This window comes from Crassostrea angulata, chromosome 6 (genome assembly GCF_025612915.1).
Source record: "Crassostrea angulata isolate pt1a10 chromosome 6, ASM2561291v2, whole genome shotgun sequence".
Taxonomy (NCBI): domain Eukaryota; kingdom Metazoa; phylum Mollusca; class Bivalvia; order Ostreida; family Ostreidae; genus Magallana; species Magallana angulata.
The window spans coordinates 50624622-50643589 of NC_069116.1; the positions used below are offsets into that span (position 1 = coordinate 50624622).

The 18968-nt window shown below is 33.8% G+C and overlaps 1 protein-coding gene across 1 annotated transcript in view; it reads right to left on the reverse strand.

Moving 5' to 3' along the window:
* The window catches only part of LOC128190564 (uncharacterized), a 46426-nt gene extending 36290 nt beyond the window's left edge, over window positions 1-10136 (reverse strand). The window contains exons 1-2 of the mRNA XM_052862655.1: window positions 9835-10136; window positions 7157-7264 (exon numbers count right to left, since the gene is read on the reverse strand). Of these exons, the coding sequence (XP_052718615.1) occupies window positions 7157-7264; window positions 9835-10075 (349 nt within the window). The 5' untranslated portion in view covers window positions 10076-10136. The remainder of the gene's footprint in view (window positions 1-7156; window positions 7265-9834) is intronic.
* Between the last annotated feature and the right edge of the window lie 8832 nt (window positions 10137-18968).

Here is an 18968-nt window from a genome sequence, read left to right on the forward strand (position 1 = left end):
TAAGTATAGAGAAAAAAAAAGATCTAGAAATGAACACGTCATTTTTGAAGTAAATGGCAGAAATAAATATATACACCACCAAGGGGGTCAGCATAGACAATGAAACAACTGACCACTGTGTAACGTCTTTAGAAGTACATTATGCAATATGCTGACCCCAATAGTAAAACATAAAAAATCAAGGCAATGATATATGCCAGCATCAAAAAAAGGGTGGAAAATAACAAGATACACGCCAGAATACAATCGCATCCCCGCCCAAAGGCGTTTTGGCTAAATATGGTACTAATTAAACATGCATGCATAACATGTTATAATTAAATACCAAAAGGTATATTCAGCAAACATAAAATATAGCAATACAATACTGATAATAGGACGGTGGCCAGCAAGACAAAATCGAATGTAAAAACAAAATGGAGAAGGGTGAGGTATTTTGCAAAATTCACACATGCATAAAAAAGAAAATTTTGGGACTAAATACCAGCAGAATACTTCTGTACTGACGGTATGTGGTAACTATGCAAACTAAGGGGCAGCAGAATAATTCAAAACTGCCGTAACGTAACACTAGCCTATGAAGAATCAGCAGAATACTTCTGGATTGCGTATGTAGATACCAGCAGACAACACCTGCACTGATAGAGAGGGGCAAACCAAGGGGCAAAATACAATGAAACTGGAGTCTAATATATATTCATATTATAGCTTGAATGGCTGGATACGAATGTAGTGTTTAAAAGCATCTAAATTCCATCTTCTCATTTTAAAAGCATCCGAATTCCATCTTCCCATTTTCTGAATAACTTAATCAGAGAAACCCATGGAAGTTGCATGTATTGCTGCCGCAATTCTAAAACTGTGACCCATAAATTGCTCTGTAGACCAAAAAAATGTGTGGCTGATTTGAGAAAAATGACCAAAATTGTTATCAAATGATAAAAAAAAATATGAGGTTTAAAATGTTATTTGGTAATCAAATAACGCATACAAGAAAAGAAAATGTCCTTTTAATCACGTTTTAAAAATGTGCAGTTACCGGCTCATCTTGATAATTTAAAAACCTGAAAAAATCTGAAAGAAGGTCATTTGTTTCCACTAGACATCTCTTTGGTGAGAAAAAGTCGAAGCTTGCCTATTTTTAAAAGTTGTAAAAAGTTGTTAAAAAGTTGTCTTAAAATAGGGTATCCTATTTTTTAAACTTAAATATTTTCATTGACAATATATGAATAATTTTGTTTAAAATTTTTTTTTTTTTAAACCCATTCAAACAAATTTAGTTTGATTCATACATATAGACCTGAACATATATACATGGAACTGTTCTATATATGTCTGTAATATTCAACTTAGATTTTTAACCGGGTTTTCCAACGGAAAAATCTGGTTATTAAAATGGTGAAAATGGCGGGCGGGAGGGCGGGCGGCTGCCAAAAGGGTACCCTCATTGTACGGATAACTCCTCCTACAGTTTTCAAGATAGGAAGTTGTTCTTTTGCAAATCAATTGTGCATATATTAGAGGTGTGCATATTGCTAGGATTTAGATTTCCGATAATTTATGAAAAAAATACCAGCTTTTGAACTTAGTCATTTTTTGGCAAAATATTGCATATAGGGTACCCTCATTGTACGGATAACTCCTCCTACAGTTTTCAAGATAAGAAATTGTTCTTTTGCAGATCAATTGTACATATATTAGAGGTGTGCATATTGCTAGGATTTTGATTTTTGATTATTTATGAAAAAAATACCAGCTTTTGAACTTAGTCATTTTTTGGCAAAATATTGCATATAGGGTACCCTTTCACCTTATCCATTTCACTGGATACGGGTTGACATGGATTATGGATACAGTTCACATAAAAGAAAACCCGGTTTGCTGTCACATTGACAGCTTTTCACTTGATTTAAATTGACGTTTATTTTTTCATGAAAATCTTATGTCAGTGCGTCTCCAAAGACACAGGAGTTAAAGTAAAGACTGGATTTTTTCTAGTTCTAGAAATAGATTCCATGCCAACTGATTAAAAAAGGTACCCTATTCTAAGACAAAGCTACTAAATAAATGTTTAAGATTCAACCTTTTTCTCAACAAATGGTTGTAGAGTGGACAACAATAAACTCCATTCATATTTGCTCACATTTTTTAAATCTTCAAATGAAGTCTGCAGTGCGCAGTTCTACAAATGTTCAAAATGATTAGAAAAGGCCTTATTCTGCACTTGTGTGTGCAATTTGCATGCAAACGAAGATGTAAAAACTCCTTTTTATTGCTTTTTTAAAAATGTTTTTGACAACAGTGTTTGGTCAGTCTTTGGTAAAAACTAGTCAGTTCAAGAAATGTTTACATTTTTGGTTCACATATACAGTTCTTTTAATAATGAGTGTTCTTTGTAACATTTTAAAATGGTGACAAACATTTATGTTTGATAACTTAAGTATATTAGAAAGCAAAACGCAAAACTAAGATAAAAAATCTGAAACACAGAAGTTTTTTAAAGAGATATAAGAACAATAAAACAACATAAAGATTTGAGCAATGTTGACCCAATTGCTTTATTAAACTTAGTTTGAATGCTAGATCTAGAACTCGGGTGACAGAACTCGTACCTTGACAAACTCATTACAGTTTAATAGGTGTAACAGATAAAAAAAAATATTTTTTTGTTCGGACGAATTAGCTATGTGATGCTTTCAACCCTTAGAGTATTTTTGGTTATTAGTTTTTTTGGGTAAAGACTGTTCTTTGGTTAAATTGATAAAACGTAGTAAAAGTTACTACCCTTGTATTTATTTTGCTGCATGCAGCCATTGCGCTTCATGCTTTTTAACTCTAAACCTCGAAGCAACTGTGCCTACTACAGTGCATGTAAGTAACCAGTTATTAGGATTATGCATCAACATGTAGCTATGAATAAAAAGTAATCCAAGGTTTACTATGTTTTGTATCTTTTTAATGCGAACAATGCAATTTTTCACAATAAGATGAAGCATCATCATTTATCTACATGTGCATTTAAACCACTTGGTCGCCATTTTGACTCTCATTTAATTGCAAAAGTAAGACAGTTTTTGTATGAAATCTTAATACATATGTACATTTTTGTTAAGCATGACAAGCTTTTAAGCAAATGAATATATTTCATGATTTGAAAGAGACTTGATAAACTGTAAGAGAACTCCGTCAGCCCTCTATCACATGGTTACGAATTCTTCTAAATACAGGTTTCCCTGGGTAAGACTTTCTTCTGGTAACTTCAGTTTCCGGTATTATTTCGTATAACGTGTAATACAATAACCGCCTTGAATAAATAAGGGTCTATTATGAATAATCCCGACGTGTGTTGAATATTTTTCGTTTAATTGCAAAGCATCGACAATACAATTCTGGGGCTTTTAATATCAAACGTTGTGTTTGGTCAGGAATTAATATTTCATCTTCGCTAGCCAACTGTTTTCGATGCACTACTTTCCTCAGGTGAAAAATGAATGTGGTGTATCAGAAACCCATGACTAGCGAAGGTGTTATAATGTGTGTCTGCACATTTCCTCTGCATACAGATGATGAATAAGTTTTTTTTAAATAAACAATGTTAAAAGCATACACGCAAACTGCATGTAAAATGTTCTCCTATGTATCTCGATTTATCTAAAAATATTTTTGTGTTTGCACATCATAGATAAGACACTTTAACAATATTTCAAGTCAATAAATTATATCTGTATGGTACAATAGGTTGGTTGTTAACAAAAAATCTCATCTATAACTTTCAAAGTTACGTCATTGTTTGTCTTGTATTACAAAAGTATGTCAAGGTCCCCTTGCCCTAGTTATATCCCTGGCTGTTATCGATTCTTTTGGTTCACTGACAGGCCTATTTGAGCTTTGCAGTACCCAGCACGAAAACAAATTATAGCCTTTGTCTGGTTAAATACTACACCGGTATTTCACAACACAGAAACAAGAAAAAAAAATTAATCGACCCTACAATTAATTGTAGAAAATTATATAATACGTATTTGTATATCTGATTCCAGAAATTTACATTCTGATAATATTTTCTGAAAACTATTGATTTCCTTTTATTTTATGAAGCAAATAGGTCCTAGTATCTATTTTGATAATTCACAGTCTTTGAACAGTATGTCTTAGTTTCTTGCTTGACCCCAGCTTCAATATTTGTTTGATTGCTAGAGGGATTGTTATGATTAACTTATGAAGTCAAGATAGATACATGTAGATATCATTAATTTTAACAGATCATTTTTGATTAAATATAAGTGGACAATTTATGATCCTCACCATAAAAGCTGGTCTGTATATTTTAATGAATGGCGATAACCATAAATTGTTCATTTATATTTAATTGAAAGCAATCAATATATTAATATCTGTCTATCTTGATCAGTTACCATGACCAAATCATTTAAAACAACAATCCAATAAAACCAAAGAACATGTACATGTGTATCAGGGTTTCGCTAAATAAAGTTATTTTTAAGGTCTTGAAAAAAGGAGTTTTTAATGTGTCCCTCAAGCAGTACACTATTAATATATTTATCTCTGATATTTACACACTCTCTCTTACTTAATTAAAGAGTAAGAAAGAATTTTCAGGAAAAAATAATCAAGAATTGTAATAAAAGATCAAATTTTGAAAACATGTTGGTGGTCCCTTTTATATATATTTTTTGATTCTACAATGATTTTGATAATTTCCAAACGATTTAAGTGAATAGTTTTGACACATCTTCATAAGTTTTAAAATCTCTGATTGTTTTATTTAATATAATGATAGGTATATTATTGACGAATTTTCAACCAATTTATAACTAAAAAGAATGATGTGAAATACGGCCCCCCCCGGTAAATAGGAAAAAATAATAACTTCAGAACTACTTTTTTATTGTGCTTGTACTTAATCTTTGACATATGTTCTTTTATAGAATGTCTTTCTTACCCAAGAAGGAACAGTAACATGGGAGATGCCAATCATTATTAATGGTAGGGGTACACTGTTTCAATAAACGTAGATTTTAATCTCCACCCAACATCTGAAAACCCTTAAGATATACCAAAACATTTAGGTATATTTTTCACCTTCAGCTGGTCAATGTACTGTCAGAATCCATCTATATGTGACGGGAGGAAAATGTACTTCACCGTGTTCATATGTAACTTCCAAAATAAATGCAAAAGTCCAGTGGGTCTTCATTTATGAAAATACATTATTTGCAAATTGTATAATCACGGATTACATTCTGATTGCCAATTAAGTTTTTCCCTAATTGATGAGAATTTGGCGATAAAATAGAGTCACTTGATATGTGAGAGTCTTGTTTGATTTACTTAATTCATTCGTGTACATATCGTCTATTATACGAAGGTCCACCCATTCTGTTCATTTTTATTCAATGGAAGGACAGGGTTACACACCAGAAAAAAAATTCACTGTTTCAGGCCTAGGGTAAATAAAATTATCTATCATACCTCAATAATAACACCAAAATAACGATCCATGCTATAAACACTAATCAAGAATAAGCATATTATTCACCCCTGTTTTAAAACCTTACAAATCACGACGGATTTTCAATAATTCATTGTATTAAAAGGGGATGTTTTTTCTTTGTTTAGGGGTATCATCCTTTCATTCTGTGACCTTGTTCTTTCTAAGGATAGACATGAATGGAATGGGTTGGCCTTAGTACAATAGGCAAACAATACGCATATGAAGAAATTACATATATTAAACGAGATTCGTTGTCATATCACGTAACATTGTTTTTGTAATGGTCAAAATATCCCCTGTTGAAGGGTATCCTAGAGATAAGATATGACATCCATTGAAAGACAACTCGATTTAACGAATTATTTGAATTAGACAAAGCCAAAAGCTTTGAAAATTTTATGTAAACACTAGACTTTGACCCGTGCGTGCACGGGTTGACATTGCATATCGGACATTTACGAAATAAGTACATCGATACACCTTATTATTGACATTTACATAACAAAGCTATAAGCCTACAATAATGCTATTAGTTTTACTACACTTTCCTTAGTTTGAATAATCCAACTGTGTCTCGGGAAAGGCCCTCACCACAGTTAGATTGCCCCCCTTATACCCGTAATGTAGCAGAAAACTGCAGAATCGCTCCGGAACGATTTTGGAGAAAGTTAATGAATTTGCCTTGAAAATCACAGTCAAATTCATCACAAAAAACCATTTTGAGACTGCAAATACCTTTCGAATAAAAATTTTTATCCACAGAATGGAAGAATTCAACACCTTTTCCCCAACGTACACGTATTTTCTTTGTAAAACTGGGTCCGTAGGACATTACTTTTTATTCATTTTTACGATAAAACACATTCTATCTTCACTCTCCTAACAAATATAATGTTACTTTTTTGCATGTAATCAAATATTTTTTGTTATCACGAAGACAAAAGTAAGTACATAGTTGAAATGTGTATTTGTTATTTTATAATTTCTCTCATAAGAAATCATTAATATTTATGAACTGAATATAAAGCAAAAGTCCAATGAAAATTTACCCGTATTTGTATTATCATTTCTGAGTTTATTCATGCAGATGTGATATTGTGGAAACATAAACTAAAGATCCCGTTAGCGTGAATGTATTGCACAAGAGCAAGATTGTAAAATTCAAAACATCCAGGTGACTTCCGGGATTTTTTGAGGAATTTTCGTTGATTATTAATTAGCGAAGCTTAACTGAGAAAAAAATAAAAACAAATTGGTAATCTTCAAGTACCAATGATGTTTAAAATATATAAAATAAAAGACAGTATTTTTCAGATTTCTCGGTATTAAAGACCAAAAATTTGAGTCTATTTTTTAAATATAGTAGTATAGATTGTACCCCTATCATAAATTAAGATATAAAAAGGATTCTATGACGGTGTAAGTATGAAAGATATAACACAGGATGAAAGAAATTCCGACATTTGTTTTCTGTGAATTCACCGGGCCGTATATCACAGTATATTTGATTAGGCTCTTACAGATTAAAATCGAGTTTTATGTTCTTACATTCATTATAAAAAAAAAAATCTATGTGTTTATAGCAATAACATTTTATCCATAATATACATTAGAAATAATAAAATTGTAAAATCATCTTACATTTCCACAACTCGGATGGAATGTATGGTTGTGATGGACATCCTGAGGCAGCTTTACACTCCACAGAGTCCAGGTTATGAGTCTGTGCATTCAACACCGCACATTTGTCTGTAACAAAAAGAAAACATACACCAGGGCATGGCAAGATACTCTAGATATCCCTCCAGCATCTATATCAAGAGGTTCACAGCAAAATAGTTTCGGCATGTCACTAAACAGAATGATGGATATGCAGTTCCTTTTTCCCGAGTCATAATATGAGGGTTGGTTAAAAGAATTGATTAAGTTATAGTCAATAAAGGAGTCTCATGGCGGGGTTCTAGATACATGTACCTTAAGGTTTCCACACAGAACACGATATAATTGTAGTTGCATGTAATTCCGAATCATAATTCCTATTTTACCCTTCATAAGTATCATATGGTTTCTGGAATTTCTTGTTATCAGACTGGGGAAAGGGGCTTTTCTACTCAGCAAAATGTTATAACCACTCAGTTTATAAAGCTGCTACTTACTTTACTTTATGTACATTGTTTTAAAGTTTTGTATTTCACTTTGCCTTAATAATTTATGATTATCTTCCCTTTGAAAAGGATGTCGCCCTTTAATTTTAAATTTACAACCCCCTTCCCATATGAATGCTTTGTACAAACTTTGAAGGTTGGATAAATTTGGCCAGTGATTTAAATGAAGTAAAAAATGTAAGACTTTGCAGACAGACAGACAGGCGATTAACAACGGGTGATCAGAATAGCTCACTTGAACCTTCGGTGCGCTGATAAGAAGTATATGTGTTTAAAAAAAATCCCCCGCGTCCTACATGTATATGAATTAAGAATTTTAACTGATTTCCTTTTTATCGAAGTTTTCTATATAACTAATTATCAAAAGTTTATGTTTATGATACTATATAAACGATATCCTGCGCAAGCGCGGAAAGTAACACTAAACGGTAATTGACTTTGTATTATGTTTAACCTGATTTATGTTTTGATTGAGAGTTTTTTAAGGGGGGCCGGGATAGATTTTTTTTTTTTTAACATATTTTAAATATGTATACATGTACTCTGTCCGATTTTTTTCTTAACGTTATTTTTTATACATGTACCCATTTCTTAAAACTGAATAAAAACGCAGCTGGTTGGATATTTAGAGGAGTGGGCAGGGATGAACTTAAACTGAAATAGATTTAACATATGGCCTAAAACTGAAATATATTTAAAATTTGGCCTAAATTCTTTTTGTTGTAGCTGACTGAAAAAATATATTTTGTATTAAATGTCGACCCTTAATCGCATTTTCACACACAAGATTTTATTTCAAAACGGGGGCCGGGGAGGGGGGGGGGGTATAGTGCAAAATTTCTAACATATATATACGCCATTTTTGCATTTTTATTATAAAACGGCGGTTTTTCTTTCAGAAAACATAGAGCGCATGCTTGAACAAACAAAATATTTTAGTCAGAGATGTAACTAGCCAAGACTAATAACTGACAAAAAAAATTTCCTTCTTCAAGCATGCGCTCAATATTTCCCATTCATTAAAAGAAAAGAAAAATGTTAAGTTTTGACTGATTTTGATTGAATTATAGAAATAGCGTCACTTTTGACGTCATATACTGCAAGTGAGTGCAAATATATTCACCAAAAACTTTCTACTCTGTTCCAATATGGACATTAATGTCAAATCAACACGAGTCAAAATAACTGAAGAAAAGCAATACCATGTGCGAACAACATGATTGTTTTACCAAGCGGAAATTTCTTTTGACATTGGGAATAAAAACAATTACAATTGATGGAACTCACGTAAAACGACTGTCCTGACCAAATATTCAAAAGACTCGACCCTCTACACGAATTTTCTGTTTTGTCAACATTCAACGAGATCGACTCATCGAGAACATTCGCTGTTGGAATTGTTATATAGATCTAGACTGGAACGCCTCAACTGCCTTATGTAGATAATCTTCATAATATGATGATAGGTTAAAAATATATTTTATATCAACTCTTCTAAAAAAACATATTTTAAAAACACTTAAAAAAATGGCGAATTATGGGGACCAATTCAACTCATTTCATATACAGTTCTTTCCGATAAAAGCCTTTTTTGAAATAAATTACTAGGTCACCTACATGTTTGTCATTGATTTGCTCTAGGATAAACTGTGATTGATTGGGGAGTCCTACGACTTGCATGATTTGCGCTACTTCATTCATCCATAAAGGTCTCTCCACTTTTATAAAATTGCGCATTTAAGAAACACATTGGCGCCCACATGTATTTATATTCTATTCAACATTGTGAAATCTTTATTCCTATGTGTACCCTCAATGAATTTCCAATATTCACACTTTACGTAATTATTCAATAATTATATCATTGTAGGTAGATATTTTGATACATCCTACCACTGACTTAGATCCGCCAAAACGAGTCCACCACCTTACTCTCATTTTTGCCACAAAGTATTATGGAGTAGTGTACGTATCGAAAATGAAAGTAGGTTTTTAATTTTTTTCACAATAATAAGGTAAAATTCCAATATAGTTTACGGACTTTATTTTACTCGTGTTAAAGTATCAAAAGTTTTAACAGTTACTCCGCTGCAGTCATTACATTGTACGTAGTTTATTGGCAAAATGTCTTTAGTTATAAGCATCAATACTTACTTAATGGAGTCAACCCATGTTTAGTGCAAATTTCTCCGAATTTGCCCAATTTGTTTTCGATGGCTGCACATAAATAATCTGGTGTATCACCATAACAGTTCTTCCTCTTTGATCTCGTATCCCATTCATTGGCATCCTTTGGACAATCCGTAACATTAACGAAATTCTGACCGGCCCAGGTAAAGGTACAGGTACAGGTAAGCATCAAGATGAACACCGAACATAATAATAATGGCGACATATTTGATGCAGTCTGACCTTGAACACGTACTTGTCAACGCAAAGAAATAAGCAACGATCGAACGAACAAACTTTAAAATTTTCGCAAGGTTAAGAGACAACGCCTTTTACATGAAACCTGATATGACTTTCGGTTTGATTAGGAATTCCCAGTATATACCTGAATACGGAAACCCTACAGTACCATTATATATTAATTTTATACCATTCGCCATGTCCCCTAACGAATCAACTTTAACTTCGAAATTTAGCCGAACTTTCAGCAATTGAATAGTCATATTTCTAATTTAAATTGCGGAGATACAGAAATTTATATAAATTGCAATAAATGTATCTAATTTGGTATTGTATTCATTATATTGTCATTAAATCACTAATTATTTTATTCAATTATCAGAACCACTTTGGTCGACTTTTTCCGATAGCGTCACGATCAATGCTGTCAAGTACGTTAATTTAGCATTAACAATACACGCCGCAATCGCAACTTCTCGGGCCTTTCCGCCAGGCTCGGAAAAACACCTCGAATGTATTACCTAGGCGTCCATGACAACCCCTCTTTTATTAAAACTTGATATAAACACAACACATTTTACGATCTGTTGAGATGTAAGCTAAACTTCATTAAAGTAAATGATATACCCTAAAATATAACACAGAAGAGACTTATAAGGCTGTCTAGCCGATACTTATTTCAATGGGAAGCGCCTCCATTTTGTATAAAATTCTAACATCCGGTAATGTTAATACATTCGAGGTGTTTTACTGAGCCTGCCGGAAAGGCCCGAGACGTTGCGATTGTACACGCCGCCGTGTACAATCTGTTCATTTTTGTCCAATATCGACTATACCCTTTGCTTTTGCGCGAACATTACATGTATGTAGTCCGACATGTACAATGTAGGTAAATAATAATCAACTTAAGACAGATTTTAAATGATTATAATCCCAATTCAGACTGGTGTAAATAGACCGTTTCCCCGTTGTTTACACCTGTTTATTCCTAAGCTCCAGTTTTCCCACCTTGTCACAGTCACCCGGTCGTGTGTTTTGTTCCGTGTGTATACTTGATATCAGACAGACAAAAGATTTTACCTGTACACATACAAAAAGAAGGAGACAGCACGCCGCTCAATCTAATTAAAACATCTAACAACATCCCATGCAGGGTCACGTCAGTGTGACCTTTCAGTTAACCAATGAAATCACTTGTTCCGACTCTTTGGGTGAGTGCTCGGAACTTCTCGACTTTTTTTATCGACATACGTAGATGACCGAGGTGTTCAAAGCGAAAGAAAACAAAAATGGCGCAGTCCATCTTGTGTTCTCGGTGATGCCTGCATTATATGCGGATTTTCGTTTGAGAAGCGGTAGCGGATTCCGAACGTCTAATTTTAATTAGATTGGAATATACGGAATCATTAAGAAGCCTTTGAACAACTTAACCATTTACCCGTATGTTTGTATATACTGAAGGATGGGAAAAAATAGACATAAAACCCGAAATACAATATGATATTTCTTTGTATCTTGTACTTTTTAAGTGTTATTTGATTCCTTTAAGTCATGTGTTTTTTTTTTCCATTATAATGCATTTACCAAGATCTGTGAACTAGCTATAAAGAGAGAAATAAAATATATATATTTGAAAAAAAATCCTTATCTTATTTTTTTTGTTGGGGGGGGGGGGGGGGCATCGCTTTTAACCAATTTCTAAAAATCTGACTACTGTGTATAATTTCTTGTAATTTTTAACAGTTTTTAGCTCACCTGAGCCGAGAGCTCAAGTGAGCTATTCTGATCACATTTTGTCTGTCGTCCGTCTGTCCGTAAACTTTTCACATTTTCAACATCTTCTCAAGAACTACTGAGCCAATTTCAACCAAATTTAGCACAAATCATCCTTAGGCAAAGGGGATTCAAAGTTGTGAAAATTAAGGGCCACACCCGTTTTTAAGGAGAGATAATTAGAAATTAATGAAAAATTTCGAGAAATTTTCAAAAATCTTCTTCTCAAGAACCATACAGCCAGGAAAGCTGAACTTTGTGTGGAAGCATCCTCAGGTAGTGTAGATTCAAAGTTGTGAAATTCATGACCCCCGCGGGTAGGGTGGGGCCACAATGGGGGTTCGAAGTTTTACATAGGAGTATATAGAGTAAATCTTTAAAAATCTTCTTCTCAGAAACTTATCACCCAGGAAAGCTGAAACTTGTGTGGAAGCATCCTCAGGTAGTGTAGATTCAAAGTTGTGAAAATCATGAACCCCGGGGGTACGTTGGGGCCACAATGGGGGGGGGGTCGAAGTTTTACATAGGAATATATAGAGATAATCTTTAAAAATCTTCTTCTCAGAAACTAATCAACCAGGAAAGCTGAAACTTGTGTGGAAGCATCCTCAGGTAGTGTAGATTCAAAGTTGTGAAATTCATGACCCCCGGGGGTAGGATGGGGCCACAATGGGGGGTCAAAGTTTTACATAGGAGTATATAGAGTAAATCTTTAAAAATCTTCTTCTCAGATCAGAAACTAATCAGCCAGGAAAGCTGAAACTTGTGTGGAAGCATCCTCAGATAGTGTAGATTCAAAGTTGTGAAATTCATGACCCCCGGGGGTAGGATGGGGCCACAATGGGGGGTGAAAGTTTTACATAGGAGTATATAGAGTAAATCTTAAAAAATCTTCCTCTCAAAAACTAATCAGCCAGAAAATCTGAAACTTGTGTGGAAGAATCCTCAGGAAGTGGAAATTCAAAATTGTGAAAATCATGACCCCCGGAGATAGGGTTGGGCCACAATAGGGGCTCGAAGTTTTACAAAGGAATATATAGAGTAAATCTTTAAAAATCATGACCCCTGGGGGTAGGGTGGGCCACAATGGGGGGGTTGAAGTTTTATATAGAAATATAAAGAGTAAATCTTTAAAAATCTTCTTCTCAGAAACTAATCAGCCAGGAAAGCTGAAACTTGTGTGGAAGCATCCCCAGGTAGTGTAGATTCCAAGTTGTGAAATTCATGACCCCCGGGGGTAAGGTGGGGCCAGAATGGGGGTCAAAGTTTTACATAGGAATATATAGAGATAATCTTTTAAAATCTTTTTCTCAGAAACTAATCAGCCAGGAAAGCTGAAACTTGTGTGGAAGCATCCTCAGGTAGTGTAGATTCAAAGTTGTGAAATTCATGATCCCTGGGGGTAGGTTGGGGCCACAATGGGGGGGGGGGTCAAAGTTTTACATAGGAATATATATCGTAAATCTTTAAAAATCTTCTTCTCAGAAACTAATCAGCCAGGAAAGCTGAAACTTGTGTGGAAGCATCCTCAGGTAGTGAAGATTCAAAGTTGTGAAAATCATGAACCCCGGGGGTAGGGTGGGGCCACCATAGGGGGTTGAAGTTTTACATAGGAATATATATCGTAAATCTTTAAAAATCTTCTTCTCAGAAACTAATCAGCCAGGAAAGCTGAAACTTGTGTGGAAGCATCCTCAGGTAGTGTAGATTTAAAGTTGTGAAATGCATGATCCCTGGGGGTAGGGTGGGGCCACCATAGGGAGTTGAAGTTTTACATAGGAATATATACAGTAAATCTTTAAAAATCTTCTTCTCAGAAAATAATCAACCAGGAAAGCTGAAACTTGTGTGGAAGCATCCTCAGGTAGTGTAGATTCAAAGTTGTGAAATTCATGATCCCTGGGGGTAGGTTGGGGCCACAATGGGGGGGGGGGGGTCGAAGTTTTACATAGGAATATATAGAGTAAATATTTAAAAATCTTCCTCTCAGAAACTAATCAGCCAGGAAAGCTGAAACTTGTGTGGAAGCATCCTCAGGTAGTGGAAATTCAAAATTGTGAAAATCATGACCCCTGGGGGTAAGGTGGGGCCACAATGGGGGTCAAAGTTTTACATAGGAATATATAGAGTAAATCTTAAAAAATCTTCTTCTCAGAAAGTAATCAGCCAGGAAAGCTGAAACTTGTGTTGAAGTATCCTCAGGTAGTGAAGATTCAAAGTTGTGAAAATCATGAACCCCGGGGGTAGGGTGGGGCCACATTGGGGGGATGTTAAAGTTTTACATAGGAATATATAGAGTAAATCTTTTAAAATATTCTCAGAAACTAATGAGCCAGATGATTCTTTATAATTGATAAGACTTTGGCTCCAGAACAATTCTTCGGCCTCACAAGAAGGTTCAGAGTTCGATGTAGCTTTATATCCCATATATAAACAATTATTAAGGATCTTTTTGAGAACTGCAATACTCATAATGTGATATGACTATAAAATCAGCCTGTTAGAAAAGGGACGAATGATTATAAACATAAGAATATCCAGGGGGAAAAATGGATTTTATTTATACAGGATCTACATGTATTATTGTACATTGTCCAGATAGTTTGTATTATGACTCCATTAAGCTGATTTTATCATACCTATTGTTCCTCAGGTGAGCGATGTGGCCCATGGGCCTCTTGTTTATTATTGTTTGCGCCCTGCCTAAAGTTATGGATCAGTTCACTCGAAACTTATTTTTGTATATGTAAATTTGAGTAAATGTAGCTTTTTAGACGGGGTCACGTGACCCCGTCTATTGGTTTACTGTCAGCCGGAAGGCACGCGAAGAACACATGAATTGAGTCTACGCGTAAGAAAATAGTGCAGAAAGTTTTCATGTATTTCAGTAAATATGTATTTTAAAAACACGCATTAAATCTTTTTAAGTCCTCTGTGTATAAACAAAATTCTATTTAGAAAATAAACAAAAAGTTTTATTGATCAAAATATTCTTGCTCGGGTTCACATGTGGAATGAGTTACGTAACTGAATGCACAGCGCCGTTGACGATTCAGTTGGTGCACGGGCTCATTAAAGCTATACACGCTATAATTTACGTTCATTTTGATTGACAGTGAAAACGCATGTGTTTGTCTACTTATAAAAGTTATACTTAATCTGTAAATTACAATGGTGAATTCGATCTCGTTACAAAGATAGATTTTTAATTGTTTATTTTCCTGCCAGGAAAATATACCTTTTCATGAATATTGATGAAGGAAGAGCGAAACCGACCTCATTGCGCATGTCCGCGGAGAACTAGGTGGTCGTTATTGTTTGCCTAATTAAATATCCAACTTGATTTTTAATATGCTTAACAGTTGTTAATTTGAAATACATACATGTATAATGAGTAAAATACGTTTGTCATTCACGATACCATTACTTCTGCATTAACACTTATAGGATCTATAAATAGCACATAGGGAAAAACACAGGTCTACGTCATTTTTTTTAAAGGAAGTATTCATATCTACTCACAGGCTTGTATTTTTTCTTTTGTTTGTACTCGTTTATCGGACAAATTTATTCTTTACTGAAAATATCCTTTCCTTTGTGAAACTATCACAATTATGAAGATGTTGACCCTTCACCAGTTGTGGTATGATAGACTAAATTTAGCTGTCGAAATCACGTGATAGATTGATATTCACGAGGAGGCATTACTTTCCTGGCAGGAAAATAAATATTTTTTATTGTTTAATATTTGATAAATTTGTTACGTGATCGAATTGAGCATTATAATTAACAGCATAAAGGTAACTTTTATTAGTGACCAAACACTACATTTTCCCCTTTAAATAAATTGACGCAAATTATAGCGTGTATAGCTTTAATCAATAGAAGAGGTTGATGGTGGAATCGAAATTAAAGTTCCCAAACGCAATATGCCATTTTTGAAGAGTTGTGAATTTTATTTTGACAATCTTTCACCTTAATACTACCGAATTTCATGCGGAAGCCGAAGTTAAAATCGGGACGGGTTATACACAAATAATTTAATTCTGGTTGTAACGCGGCATTTGATTGGATAGAAAAATTTAGTTAAATTTGTATAACCTGGTTTGCACGTCACAAAACACGTCACAATGCACCAACGTACTAATTCACTTGACGTTACGTTTGAATTTTGAACAGATTTATATCATTTTTAAAAGTAAAACGGACTCAATTTGTACAGCAAATTCCAGAAAATTAAATTATAAGGAATGAACTCAATATCTACCCAAGTTATACTCGTATAACCTGGGTTGGAGCAATTTACGCTTTTTTATAATCCGCTTCGCGGATTATAAAGCGTAAATTGCCCCAACCCAGGTTATACGAGTATAACTTGGGTAGACATTGAGTTCATTTCTTAAATGTTTTACAAATTAAATAGGTGTTTCATTGGCTTCCAGTCTACTTGCAGTATGACTGCTGTTCGTCTCTAAAGGAATTTTTGTACATTTAGAAAATAAAAACAAGTCTGAATTTGCCATCTCGTTCGTTGGATCTTTAGTTGATTAAACTGAATTTAAATTTTAAACAATGCATTTTAAACAATGCATTGTAAACAAAATGTATAATAGATTATACATTTTGAAAGACTTATACATCATATAATATATACAATCTTATCGATTGAAGAACCAAGTTAAATGTTAATGTTCATGTTTTCCGGCTTAGTTGGAATCAGGCTTGTGGTGATTTACATTATATAAATAGTGCCTGTTTGGGAGGGTAACAGTTGAAATTGACACCCCGAGGAAACCGTTGTCAACCGACGCGAAGCGGAGGTTGACAATGAATTTCGAGGGGTGTCAATTTCAACTGTTATCCTCCCAAACAGGCACTATTCATTTTATTATACTGAATGTCTTAAAGGGACTTGGACACGATTTGAGATCAAAATTTTTTTTTTTATTTTTTATGTATAAAATGGTTTACTGGTGCATTTTAAATGATTGACCAAAATATTGAATGTTAAAGTCAAGTTACGTGTGAGATACAGAGGTGAGAATTGGTTGTAAAGTAAACAAAGCTCGAGTCTTATAGTTGTTTACAAAAAATGTATTGTAGAGAATTACCATTTCTTAGACAAAATGACATGTAAAAACAATTTTAACTAATTCAGTACCTTCATAAATACCATTATAAACAAAAGAAAGATACATCTGATTGAAACTTACACCAATACAACACATATGTAAAAATGACAATATTCGAGCTTTGTTTACAAAACAAAGAATTATGAACTCTGTAACTTGCTTATAACTTGATATTTGACTCTCAAATTTTGACATAGCACTATAAACTTCTATATTTATCAGTATAAACATTGAAAATGGAAAAATAAAATTTGAAAATTTTTAGTCAAATCGTGTCCAAGTCCCTTTAATTTTAAATAATATTTTTACTGCTTCTACATAGAATTGACGTGAATTCTACGGCGAAGCGTACGCGCATAATTTACGTGCATGTAACAATTCGTTGTGTTACCCGTTGCTAAGTGTGTTGCTAACGCTGAGGGTAATAGAACGATTATCAACTGCGTCTAAACCAATCAGATTTCAGTATTTAACATGAAAGTATAATAATGTAAAATAATGCATTACATTACCATTACTTCATGAATTAGGGCATGAAATTACCATTACCATTACTTAATATTCTTTAAGTAATGCATTACATTACCATTACATGAGTAAAGTAATGCATTACCATTACTTTGTGAAAAGTCAATAAGTTTTAAAAAAGTAATTTCAAAACTAAATAAAGAGTTTTTGTAAATATTTCATAAATAAAACATGCTTAAAATATTTACAGGTTCATGTTCATGTTTACTATCAGGTTCAAATTTAATGACTTATACAAGATTGCTGTTGCACTTGTAGTTCTCAAAGTAAGGTTGGTCCCGTAACATTTACACGCTAATGGCGGAGTTGACAAATCTGATTTTTGGAGTATGATTTTTAATGAAAGGAACGGTTGTATCGTAATTCGTGTAGGTGATGCACGAGTTTACACAAAAAAGTAGTAAGTGGCGAACGGATTTATTTTTACCTATTAATTTTGCATGAATCGCAAATGAAGAAAATCGTGTCAGATAAGTCGGTCTTAAAAATCAAAATTGCGACCGTGACAAATCTTTTTATTGTCAAAGTTCTTGGAATCTTATTGTAAAAAAAATATTTCTAGCGTCAGGTGCCTGTGTTTGTTATCGGTATACAAATGTTCACTTTGTTTGTTAATTCAGCAGTTTTAGAGTTTTGGGGGTTTTCATAAAACTTTTATTACAGATACCGTCCGACTTGTGGATTTTCCCTTGGATCACAAAATTGAATAAATCTAATGATTAAAATTATCTACTTTGATATAGTTGTCTGATTTTCCCGGTTAGTAGTTATTTTTAAAAATTTTCCTTTTGGTCTTATTTTACATAATATACCGTTGTGTCAATTTTCTACAATTATCAAGGCCGGGATAGAGGAAAATTTAGACAAAGAATCAGACAATTGCAAAAAAGCCGAATTTACATTTATATTCACAACTTTTTCATACTAAGAATTCTAAAAGCAGTACAATGTTGAATGCTTTTTCCGCAGCTTGTTCTTGTTGCATGAATTCCAGAAGAACAAGAGGCCCATGGGCCACATCGCTCACCTGAACAGCAGTTCCTTGTAACATTACATTTCGTAGCATATGCTTTTTCTATTTTAAACATTGAACCCCTTTCTGGGGACCCAGTAATGGTCCGAGGTTTATGGTTGGCTTGAACAACATAAATAGTAACATAGGAATGAAAATGTGTAGCACTGCGGTGGGACCGCACGTACACAACCTGAAAAACTGAACGTAGAAGAGTTCCACTTCAAGAGGAATAACTCTCAGACTGTACAGAACATTAAGAAAGATAACTCTTGGTTCCACTACATTAGAGTTTACACAATTTGAGGATCCTTGCATAGTAATCTCACAAACTGTAGCATTATAGTTCTCGAGAAGAACTTTTTAAAAACATTTTCAATATATCTTTCTATGTTAAACTTTGAACCCCTTTTGGGGCCACAGTATTAGTCCAG